Source organism: Panthera pardus, unplaced genomic scaffold (assembly GCF_024362965.1).
Source record: "Panthera pardus isolate Hobbes unplaced genomic scaffold, ASM2436296v1 HiC_scaffold_13, whole genome shotgun sequence".
Taxonomy (NCBI): Eukaryota; Metazoa; Chordata; class Mammalia; order Carnivora; family Felidae; genus Panthera; species Panthera pardus.
The window spans coordinates 26,660,467-26,672,667 of NW_026526688.1; the positions used below are offsets into that span (position 1 = coordinate 26,660,467).

At 51.9% G+C, this 12,201-nt stretch overlaps 1 protein-coding gene across 4 annotated transcripts in view; it reads right to left on the reverse strand.

Annotated features, from left to right (window-relative positions):
* Positions 1-11,290, reverse strand: part of MFHAS1 (multifunctional ROCO family signaling regulator 1) — a 100,238-nt gene extending 88,948 nt beyond the window's left edge. For all 4 annotated transcript variants that reach the window (XM_019466794.2, XM_019466795.2, XM_019466797.2 and 1 more), the window contains exon 1: positions 8,285-11,290. In XM_019466794.2, the coding sequence (XP_019322339.1) occupies positions 8,285-11,282 (2,998 nt within the window). In that variant the 5' untranslated portion in view covers positions 11,283-11,290. The remainder of the gene's footprint in view (positions 1-8,284) is intronic.
* Between the last annotated feature and the right edge of the window lie 911 nt (positions 11,291-12,201).

Here is a 12,201-nt window from a genome sequence, read left to right on the forward strand (position 1 = left end):
TTTCAGCATCCTCTCCAGATCTGCCTGCAATTTCTTGCAAACGAGTGATCCAAACTGGAAGCCAACGGAAGAGAATGGCTCGGGCATTACTCTCCACCTACTCCTCTCTGCCAAGCAAATTCAAAGTATGAGGACATTTTTTCCTCAGTACAATCACATTTTTCTTCTGGAGAAATCAAAAGCCAGGTTCTTCCTCTCAGTAATGATTCAAACCGGCAAATGAATTTCTCCATATGTAGTCCGATTCCATATACAGGAGAATCAAAAATTGTATCAACCGGGGTGCCAAGGTGGCTCAGTCGGTTAAGCATCCGACTCTCGGTTTTGGCTCCGATCATGATCTCACGGTTTGTGAGTTTGAACCCCGCGTTGGGCTCTGCGCTGACAGTGTGGAGCCTGCTTGGGATTCACTCTCTCCCTCTCTCTGTCCCTCCCCCACTCTCTCTCTCTCAAAATAAATAAATAAGCCCCAAATCCCAACTCAGCTCCCCATGGCCTAGGCCATATACTTATTTTATTCTCCTCCAACTCCTATTTCGGTGCAGACTTCTGTACACAGCAGGTCTTCAAGTGATTAATGACAGAATCCGGCTAATAAACTTACAGTACACTTGGCCGTCTAATCTGCTAATAACCTAATTTTTGTCTCCATGCTACTCCATCTCCTTAACTCATATCTGCCTATGGTTCTGCAAATTGTTCCAGAGTGCTACTCAAAATTTCTGTAGAGAAACAGCACTGCACAGAAGACCGTGATTGCACAGTACTTAGGGGCACTCCTCTTCTATGTGTTCTTTATCGTCAGACCCCATGAGATCACAAATGCCACAGAACAGACCGGAAGGCCCAGGAACTACTTTCTTCCTCTCACTGACGCCAAGTAAGAGGATTCCGGATGCAACCATGTTAGATGTTCATCAACGTGGCATCTCAGAGCCTGGCCTAAAAAGCCCTACTCTCCTCAATTCGTGCCTTAAAAGCAAAGTTGCTACAAAGAACCTGACAAGAGAATTTCCAGTCCATTCGCCCAGGGAGGAAGCCAGCAACCTCACCTGCGCCTTGCCTCCGGAAGCACTTGACCTCCCATGTGGGGGCCACAACAACGTGAATGCACTAAATGCCATGGACTGTTCACTTAACAGGAGCTAATTTCCTGTTATGTGGATTTTTTTCTTAATATTTATTTTTGAGAGACACGAAGCACAAGCAGGGGAGGGTCAGACAGAGGGAGACAGAGGGCGGGCTCTGCACTGACTGCAGACAGCCCCACACGGGGCTCAAACTCAGGAACCTTCTTCTCCTTTTGTATTCTTTGCCTTCTGGAAATACAAGACTAAAGAAAAAAAGGATGCTGATGGTTTTTCACCAATTTACTCTTTAAGAAACGAAGTATCAGAATGTTCAGCTAAGAGAGTATGTTGAGAAAGGAAAGACGAGAAAATGTTTTCAAGCATTCCGTGCCCAAACTGAAAATAACTAAAGACGTTTCCTCCTCCCTCTCCACAAACACACCCGTGCGCGGGCAGCGGGGTCTGGGAGTTCTTTTCTTTTTTTTTTTTTTTTTAATTTTTTTTAATGTTTATTTATTTTTAAGACAGAGAGAGACAAAGCATGAACGGGGGAGGGGCAGAGAGAGAGAGAGAGAGACACAGAATCCGAAACAGGCTCCAGGCTCTGAGCCATCAGCCCAGAGCCCGACGCGGGGCTCAAACTCACGGACCGCGAGATCATGACCTGAGCCGAAGTCGGACGCTCAACCGACTGAGCCACCCAGGTGCTAGGAGTTCTTATCCACAGCACGGTCCACGCCAAAACGTATCTGCCTTCGTCACAGCCAGCAACTCTTCCGCCTTCCAGGAACTCAAACCCGCACCCCTAACCCGGAACGGAAAAGGCAACAGCCGGTGGAAGAAGGCAAACGGCTGGTACGAACCATGGAAAATGTCTTCCTTCCTGGACCAGCACCACACCTGCACTCTCCTCACCTTCTACACTTTGTCTAGAGGACAATGTCAAGGGGGGGCTGGGGGTGAGTCAGAAGGAGCGAGTTAGGGAACAGTCCGCTTGGGGGGGCAGGCAGGGCTCACTGACTCGACGGGAGCAAACGTGAGATCGGGTGGAAGAGGGCTTTCTGAAGCTGGTTCCTGCACTTGTTCACCTTGACCTCCCAGTAAGCTGCTCCTATGCCCACCCCTCCCCCATTCCTGTAGGAGCTAGGAGGCAGGAATACAGGTGCCGGAAACATCACACAGGAAAATGGTATACGTTTACCTTAAAATACACACTTTAAGACCCAGAACATCATAAACAACCCAAAAAAGCACCTCACCAAGGAATTGATTATGGAACACTAGAGTTTCTTGAGTTCTTGAAAAGTAATCAATCTCTATTGAACACCTTCAACCGTCTCAGCCTTGCACCTGGCCCTGTCCGGGAGCGCTGTGCCATCATAGGAAACGTCAGAGCTCAGAGGAAGGGACAGAACCATAGCCATGTGGTTCTGTCATACCTTACATAGTATGTACCGCCATACCTTACATGGGAGGAAGAGTCTTTACGGAAAACACGTCATCATACGTGTTCTGGGGTTGTCCGAGGTGCCTGCGGATTGCTCTGGGTTCTACCCGCTGCCCGGATGTAAGAAGCCAAGTACGGATCAGGGGACAGCTTCTTCAATGCTAGAGCATAACTAGGGAATGCAGGCCAAAATGGGGCTTCCCCATCCCAACCCACTACAGTGAAGGTAGCCAGCCCCCAGAGAAACGTCAACCTGACAACCACCGGGAACTGGTTTTGCAATCAGAGTGGCCGAACCAGGGAGAGCAACAAGATGCCTGGGCCTGCCCCAAGCAGACCCTACTAGGGTGCTCTCCACAGAGCCCAGAAGCACAGAGCCACTCTCCTTTCCACCCCGGGCCACAGGACTGCAAAGCCTCAGGAGCCAAGAGAGGGAGAGGGAGGAGGCCAGCACCTGCCCTGGCTTTTTAAAAACAGCATCCTACTAGATGGATGACCAGGTCCTTAATCAAAACAGGCTTCCACGGAGAGAAGCAACTTAATGGGTGAATGGAGAAAGCAACCAGAAATGTTCACCCCGATATCAGCCTGCACCCCTCCTGTCCTGTATTATAGAACAGAAGCCCCCTCCCTCGCTTCTCCACAGACACAGGAAAACAACTGTTTTCCCCAGCGCATTCTCTCACCTAATCCCCAAGATGACCTTTTGCGTGTTAAAATGAAGTAAATGACTAAGAACAAAAAGAAGAGGTTTACTGGGGAGTAAGACGAGCAGACAGCGGAATATGACATAAAACATCTGCTCACGAATAAAAAATACTTTCTCTAGGGAAATTCTAAACTACTTGTGCAGAGATGGGCCTGAAATTCTGTTCTAGAGTCTAAAGAAGAGGCACCTAATACTTAAAATAATCTGAATACTCCCAAGGCCTCTCAAGTCTTTGAATTCTATTTTTCATGGTATTTCTTTCTCCCACTGCATGATTAAGGTTTTGATTTTTATATGAAACAAAGCCCTCCAGAGTTCAAAGAAGACAGTTCACAAAATAAAAGCCAAGAGGCATCAATGTTAATAAAGCTAAACTAAAAAGATATTTAATAACCTTTGTGAAATTAAAAACAATGACTAATTCAATCCAAACAACTAGGTCATGCTCAGATTCCAGTAACTCTAAAACTGAGCTATAATAAGGCAAGAATTCTCCTTTGCTTCAGTGGTCACAATGAAGGGCCCATTCAAGGGAAAGACCAGTAATGCAGACACAATGGAAACACCAGAGGGACGTTTGTGGAGCAGAGGAGGGAAGTTGGGACACAGGACAAAGCAAGATGATCACTACTACGGGGGCCACCTGGGAATTTGACAGAGTACGTGAATAACAAAGAAAAAAAAAGGTATTTCTCACAAAAGACCAAACAATCATTCTGCAAACATCTGAGAGGCTCTTACAAAAAGCCACCAAGCCTCAGGCAGGTCTCCTGCTCAGAGGAAGCAAGTGGACAACCTAATCAAAGAGATCTTGTGACACACAGAAACACCAGCAGAGCAAGGCAGAATACGCTGGATGCCTCAGAGGTATACAGCGTGCAAAAAACAGAACAGGGGCACAAAGCACTCAGGAGACGGAGAAAGGCATCAGGTCACTGACTGAATAAGACAGACCAAATATAAAGACGACCATGTGGGAAGTCTGTCTCCTGCCCTGGGTTGCTTCCTAATTATTCCTACACAGGACCTTTAATGATTTGGAGAACAGGATATTTAGTGAAAAACTACATTCACACCAAGTTCAACTCACAAAGGCCCACTCTTCCAATTTAAAAACGCACCTCGTTCACTCAATCACTTGCACAGACTCTCAAGGGACTAGAGTCTTGCTCAGACCTATATCCTGGCTTCCACATCTTACTCAATGTGCCATGCATCATCCAACCGAAGGAGTAGTCAGTGCTTCTGGCTTGGATAGCATGCTGGTAAAAGAACAAAAGCATGAATAAATATTCCACAAGAAGAGACTCCATTCCAGGACAAGAACATCCCACCAAGTCACGAGGAGGAAACTTGGCTGTCCGATTCTGGCAGGTCAGTACCTGGTGAAAGCGGGCAAACATGTGCCCATACACTTAGGATCTATCTAACCTCTTCCGAGTTTCCAAAAGCATCTCTTGTCACTCAACACTTTTGTCTTTTTTTTTTTTAATTAAAAAAAATTTTTTTTAATGTTTATTTATTTTTGAGGGAGAGAAAGAGACAGAGCATATGCAGGGGAGGGGCAGAGAGAAAGGGAGACACAGAATCAGAAGCAGGCTCCAGGCCCTGAGCTGTCAGCACAGAGCCCGATGCGGGGCTCGAACTCAGGAGCCGTGAGATAGTGACCTGTTGCGAAGTCAGATGCTCAACTGAGCCACCCAGGTGCCCCAATGCTTTCATCTTAAATAAGATACATACATAATCTCTCTAACAACATAAGTGGATCTTTTTTTCACTAGAACTTTTAAAGCCAAGTGGTTGTTGACTGAGGATTTTCCAAAACGTCACATTTCTTTTGTAGACTAAAATCAGAAAAGAGAAATCCAGCACTATGTCTGTCTAGGTCAATGACATTGGTGCAGCTCAGGCCAGAAAATGCAATGCCCTACTGACATTGAACGGGGCCAAAACAGACTCCCCCCCTCCCCCTCCCCACCAAAATAAACTTTAAGAGATTGTAGTGCAACTTTACATTTTTTTTGTATAAAATCAAGGGAGACAGTAATTTACTACTTATTTTAATGTCCTAAAGTTGAAAAAATTAAAAATCCAGTCTTTCACCACTGAAAACAATAAATGAATTTTTTTCCCCACTAAACTTCATTCTGATGGGTCTCAAATTCCTCTGACAGATTTTTGATCAAGTCATTTGTATTAAAAAGTACTGATTTTAAAAACTAACCACTTAAAATTGCCTCACACATGTACAAGCAAACGGTCCACAAAACATTCTCCTTCAATTTCACACCATCCTATCTAAAATTGTTAAGACTTTACAGGGGAGTTTGACACTTTAACTGAATGTAAAACTAAGTAACAAATTGTTTTAACTTCCCTAAAATGCAAAATGACTTCTTAAAGAGACTCGAGGGGCTGCCAGTAGATTAAAGAAAGTTTCTGCTGAGTTAAAATACATTTTAATAAAACCTAGGGGCTCAAACATATTTTTTTTATAAAAAATTTTTTTTAACGTTTATTTATTTTTGAGACAGAGAGAGACACAGCATGAACGGGGGAGGGGCAGAGAGAGAGGGAGACACAGAATCGGAAGCAAGCTCCAGGCTCTGAGCCATCAGCCCAGAGCCCGACGCGGGGCTCGAACTCGCGGACCGCGAGATCGTGACCTGAGCTGAAGTCGGACGCCCAACCGACTGCACCACCCCTAACTAACTGAGCACCCAACATTATAATTCTGTTCCTACAATATCTTCTAGTTATTTATTATCTCAGCTCTTCCCAAGTCTTTCAGAATTGTTAACAAATAGTATCAAATGAGTGCTGTCACGGACGAATCTGAAAGAGGAAAATGGGTTTCTTCCCATCTTCTTTTATTTACTTATTTATTTATTTACTTACAGGTGTATTTAACGTATAGTATTAGTTTTAGGTAAACAACGTAACAACTCAGTGTTTGCGTGCCTTGCAAAATGATCGCCGCAGTAAGTCTAGTTAACATCTGTCACCATACGGTTACTTCTCTGTCTTCTTAATGTCACGAATTACCCATAATCATTTTTTTCCACTACTCTGTGCCCTTTGCTACTTTTCAAAGAAATACAATCCTAAATGAAGCGAAAAAGATTAACTTAGTTCTCAGACCATGTATAAGCCAGACGTGCGTAATCTCTAGCACAAAACCAACTTATGATTTACTCTTACTCGATATATAATACAATTCGATGGTTTTCAACCATTTATTTGTTTTCTACGTTGAGAAAATCATCTTCTCCTTACGGCCTACATCGCAAACCAGGTGTGCCTCCTTTGAAAGACGCACAGGCAAAACAATAGCAAGAGAATGGGCTCTCGGTTTCCGTAGCCTGGCACACGGTACGTGCTTTGCTTGTGGAATTTATGACTGTTAAAATTAAAAAATGGAGATCTGAGGTTAGAAAAAAAAGAAAAAATTCTGGCCTCATGGTGTACTCCTCAAATTTCCTGGAACTCCCCTGCCCGGAGCTTTGCTTGTCCAATAACCTGTGTCTTCCCCTTTGTTGATAGGAACAGATTTATTAATGCTTCATCTTTGGATTATGAATCAGCTTTGGGCAGCTCCTTCAATGAGCTACTCTGTGACTATGTAACTCGTAACCACTTTCTTCAATCTAGTAACACAATAAAGAAGTGTTTGCTTTCATGAGGAAGGCACCAAGGCAAATGTAAAACAAACTGAAGAGTCACGGACAATGACATGACACCAGATAATCATTCCGAATGGACAGCTCAATTGACTGGCGGTAACTGAATACGGTGGCTTTTCTCAGGCTGAAGAATTAAACTCAGCCTAGATCTAGGGCAGCAGGAAGAGGTTACCTTTGGAAATATTGGTGTCCGATTGCTTCCTGACACTATTAGGAGCTGCATTCAGACTAGGACAAAGATCAGAATGGCATGCGGTCTTCCATTTCATCACAGCTCAATGTACCCCGGGGGTGGAGACTGAGGGGGGGAAACTGGCCATGATGCTGTCACTGGGCTTGTCCCTACGACGCCTGGAATGCTGTTAACCATACCTGCTCCCCAAAAGCCGGAGTTGTTTAAAGAATGCGCTAGTGTGAAAAATGGACACATTCCCAGCTAAAGACTCAGGGTATCAATTAACCAGGCTCAAAAAATCCCACACCACCAGTTCTGGAATTCTCCCACTCACCTACAATGCTTTAAAAAAGTAAAACAGAAAAACGTCTATTGCAAAACAGTCCCCAAAAGAGAAAAAGGAAAAAAACAAAAAACAAAAAACCATAAAACTCTTGCCAGCCTTTTGTCCCTTCCATCTCTCACAAAGTATTTCCAAAAAGCTCTAACGCTTAGCAAAAACCAAACCTTTAGACATCTCTAAAGCACAAAACTGGCAGGAAATACCCGAGGAAACTCCCCTCAGAGATTTCAGTAATCTATCTTCCATGCCTTAGAGTGTGCTGGGCAACAGTGATCCCAGGACTTAGTCATGCATTACAGACTGAAATTTTTGTCTTTACTAAACCATCATTCACCCCATTTACAAAACATTCTTCTCTAGAATTTCCCAAGAAAAGTGAGCAATAATTTTTACTTTATGATTACGCTGAATTTAAACCAAAGATGATGACAATGACATCTCAAGCCGCGAGCACCCCGTAGAGATGTGTCTAATATGCACAATAAGCCAGGGCTCAGCATGAAGCTATCCATCTTCTGTTCAACCACCTGAAATTCCTTCCATGGAAGGCAGGCTGAATTGGGAAAAGGGAAAAGGAGATCCAAAATCCAACAGTGGGCCTGGAACCCGCTTCTGAGGTCCGGGTTTTTTTATTAGGAGAGTATGACACTGGCGACTGTATTTCTCTTTTGCTCGTCCCTAAACCCCCCTGCGTTCACACTGAAAAACTTTCCCGGAGAGCCTGTGAGGTTAAGCAAACAGTCGATCAAATGAAACACCGGCATCTTCAAAAAATGCACCTTAAAACATTACCACAGAAGAGCCACGTCCCTCTCTCCACTTACCCACAGAAGAGCCACGTCTTTCTCTCCACTTACCTGGGAAAGCGTGTGGATTGGGCGACCCTCTCTTAAGGCACTTAGAACAGAGAATGTGCACGGTGTAGTGCAGTCCAGGCCATTCCTGAAGTAGGACATTCAGTTCCTCTACCAAGGGGGTTATGGCTTGCCACGCCGTCCATATATTTGGTAACGAGGCATGGCTGGCAATGGACAGAGTGTCTGGCTGCAAGACCCCCTTGGCAGGTCTGTAACTGACCACCACAGGAACCTTCCCTCTATATGCAAAGATCTGAAGTTTACCATCCGATCTGTGTACCACGTGGCTGTTGATCTGGACGCTGTAGCGTGCAAACAACCCGGGCGGGAAGGTAAAGGGAAAACTATATTCAATCTGCAGCTGCTCGGCCACAAAAGACTGTCCGGCCAGGTTGGTCCCGTTGATCCAGGCCTCTGCGTGGGGCACGTCATTCTGCACATAGCATGGGAACTTGTACCAGGCCGTGGACCCATTCAAAGGCTTGCCCTTGGGTTTATTGAGGCAGTAACAGAGTCCCATCTTCTCCAGCAGCTCCAGCAGCAGCTGAAAGTCCTGCTGGGCCTGGACATGAGGCTTCAGCAGCAACCGAATGACATGGGCTGGCAGGAGCCCATGAAGCAGAAAGCCCTCCACATAGTGATGGAGCTGGGTGGTCCGGAGCAGTTCCTGGCCCGGGGTGGGCGCCGCCGCCGGCGGGGAACTTTCCCCCTCGCCCTCACCCTCGCCGCTGGTCCCTAGAAGCAGCTTGTGCAGCAGCAAGGAAGGATCCCTCTGGAAGAAGACATTGAGGATGTCGATGAGGCGGGTGAGGTTGTGGAAGACGTGCTCCTTGAGGGCTGGGCTGTCCTCGAAGTAGAGCAGCTTGCCGCTCTCGTGCAGGTAGGAAAGGGCGCTCTGCAGCCGGTCTTCGGTCAGCCCCGCCTGCAGGCCCAGGCGAGCCGAGTCCCACCAGCTCAGCCACAGTCGTTGCGCCTGGGGCGGCTGGAAATGCAGTTCCTCCAACACCTGCCAGGACCGAGGCAGCACTCTGTGTAAGTTGGGGAAGATTTCCCTGTGCTCGGCCACCGAGAGCAGTTTGTCCCGAAGGCGCTGTAACTGGCGAGGGTCCCTGCAGCTAACGGGCAACACCGGGGAGAGGATCTGTAGCCGGTGGTTGAGCAGGTACTGAAAGTGGGCCTTGCGCCGCCGAAGGTTCTTGTCGGAAACCCCGTAGTAGGCTGCGTGGGGGCTGGCGGAGCGCAGCTCGAAGTCCCGGGCCAGGGCCTCGTCCACCACCCGAGCCAACCGGCTCAGCCCCTCGGCGTCGTGCTTCTCCTGCAGGGCGATCTGGCGGTGAATGTCCAGGCACTTCTCCTCCAGCTCCCGCTCCCCACACAAGTCTGCGTGCGTGCCCACGATGCACACCACGGCGTGAGGCACGCGGGCCCCCACCCGGTGCAAGAAGGAGCCCACGGTGGTGGGAAAGCGGGGCGGCTCGTAGGTGGCCAGGTTCACCACCAGCACATAAAGGGCTCCTGGGGAGAGGAAGAAGGGCTGGATCACCTCGTAACTTTCATCCCCGGCTAAGTCGTACACAATGAACCGCAGCCCCCGCGAAGCGTCGGCCGTCCAGCTGGTCACCTCGATGCCTTTGCTCACAGAAGGAGCCGAAGGCGGGTAGCTCTTTTCCTTGTCCCCTCCTCCTTGGTTTCCGTCCACTCTCTCCTCCGTGAGGCAGTGGCGGAGAAGGGTCTTCCCCGCAGCCTTGTGGCCCATCAGAAGCAGCTTGAGGCGGGGCTGCACGGCCGGCTGTGAATGAGCCAGCTCCTTCTGGTAGGCTGCGATGTAGGGGATCCCCTTCATACAGACCTCGTAGGGGGGCTGGATCAGCGGGTTGTCCTTGATCTTCCACAGGCCCACCCTCGAGAGCTGGCCAAAGTTGTCCGGCAGCACTGCGATCTGGTTCCCTTGCAGCACCAGCTCCTCCAGGCCGGTCAGCTCCACAATGGAGTCGGGCAGGTAGCGGATCCGGTTGTTATCCAGCCAGAGGGTGAGCAGCCGGCCCAGGCCCGAGATGAGGGATGGCACGGAGGTGAGCTGGTTGCGGCTAAGGTAGAGCTCCTCCAGCCCAGCCAGGGGCAGCAACGCGGCAGGGAACTCCTCGAAGAGGTTGGAGGAGAGGTTGAGCATTTTGAGTCGCTGCAGGCGGCTGAACTGGGCGGGCAGAGCCTGCAGCCCGTTGTTGTCCAGCATGAGGCTCTCCAGGCTGGCCAGCTCGCAGAAGCCGCTGGGCAGGGTGCCAAGCTCGGCCCCGCTCAGCCAGAGGATCTTGAGGGCACGCAGGGCACTGATATCCTCAGGTAGGCCCCGCAGCCGGTTGCTGGACACGTCCAGCTCCTCCAGGGCCGCCAGCTGCAGCAGCTGCCGCGGGAAAGCAGTGAGCTGGTTGTGGTCCACGTCGAGGGTGCGCAGGCGGAAGAGGCAGGAGAGGGAGTCGGGCAGGTGCGCCAGCCGGTTAAAGCTGACGTCCAGCTCCTCCAGGTGGGCAAGGGCCCCCAGCTGGGCCGGCAGGGCGGGCAGCTGGTTGTGGCTGAGGTTGAGCTTGCGAAGCTCCCGCAGGGCACTCACCACCTCCGCGCCCAGGGCGGTCAGCCGGTTGTGGCTCACGTCCAGCTCGGTGAGGTGGTGGCCCAACTCAGCCACGGCCGGGGGCAGCCGGGCGAAGCGGTTCCTGCGCAGGACCAGGACGCGCAGGCTGCCCAGCGCCGAGCCCAGCCCGTCGGGCACCTCCTCCAGGCCGTTGTTCCCCAGGTTCAGCACCTCAATGTCCCCGATGTTGGCCGGCAGCACGAGCTGCGGGGCGTCGGGGGAGTCGAGCTGCTCGGCGCCGGCCCCCGGGCAGCCCCCGGCCGCGCTGAGGGTGAGCTGACGCAGGTTGCTCCGCAGCTTCCTGGCGCGCAGGGCGGCGTCCCGCCACAGCCTCACCGTCTTCAGGTTCCCACTGTCCTTCCCAGCCATGGCGGGGCCCCGGGCCGACACCCTCGCGCCGGCGCCCGCAGCTACATGCCGCGCTGCGCCCGGGCGGGCGCCAGTCTCCCGGGCCCTCTCGCCCCTCCCTTCCCACCAGCCCTCGGCGACCGGCGGCTGAGGGTCCTAGCGCAGCCAGCGGCGGGGCGCCCGCAGCTGGGGGGCGGCGGCGGCGACGCGAGCAGCTCCGGGGGGCGCCGAGCGCGCGGCGCGGGGGGAGGCGGCGGCGGCCGGCGGGCAGCGCAGCTCGCATTCTCCTCGCGCCCCGGCCATGGGCGCGCCGGGGCAGCAGGGCCGCCGCCCGCCGCGCCGCGGAAGATGCCTGCTGCTCCTCCTCCCGCTCTGCCCGCCTCGCGGCGCCTCGGTGCCGACTCCGGCCCCGCTACCCTCGCAGCCGCGGCCCCGCTGCCGGCAGCGTCGTCGCCTCCGCGAGCTCCAGGAGGAGGGCGGCGCTCGGCTCCGCGACCGGCATGTTGCGGGCGCAGGGCCGGGGCGCAGCCGGGAGGAGGGGGCGGCGGCGCCTCCTTGTCTCCGCTTTCCCCGGGCTCGGGCGGGAGCGCGAGCGCCGCGTCCCCGGCGCTGGGAGGGCGCGATCGGGAAGCGGCAGCGCCGCCCGGCGGAGCGGCCCCCACGTGACCGGCGGAGGCGCCGCGTGTTCCCGGCACCGCCCCGGGGGCGGGAGCCGCTGGGCGAGCGGCGGCTGCGGGGCCGGAGGCGCCCGCGGGTGCGGGCCCGGGACGGGGACCGCGCTCGGCCGGGCGCGCGCGGGGAGCCGGCCCTGGCTACGGATCCGGGCTTCGGGGTTTTCCCGGTGGGGCTGGCCTGCGTCTGGCTCTTTGTTGGCCCCGCGCCTCTAAGGATTCCTTTTTCTCCCCTCCTGGGTCGGGTCCGGGGGCCGCCCTTGCTCATT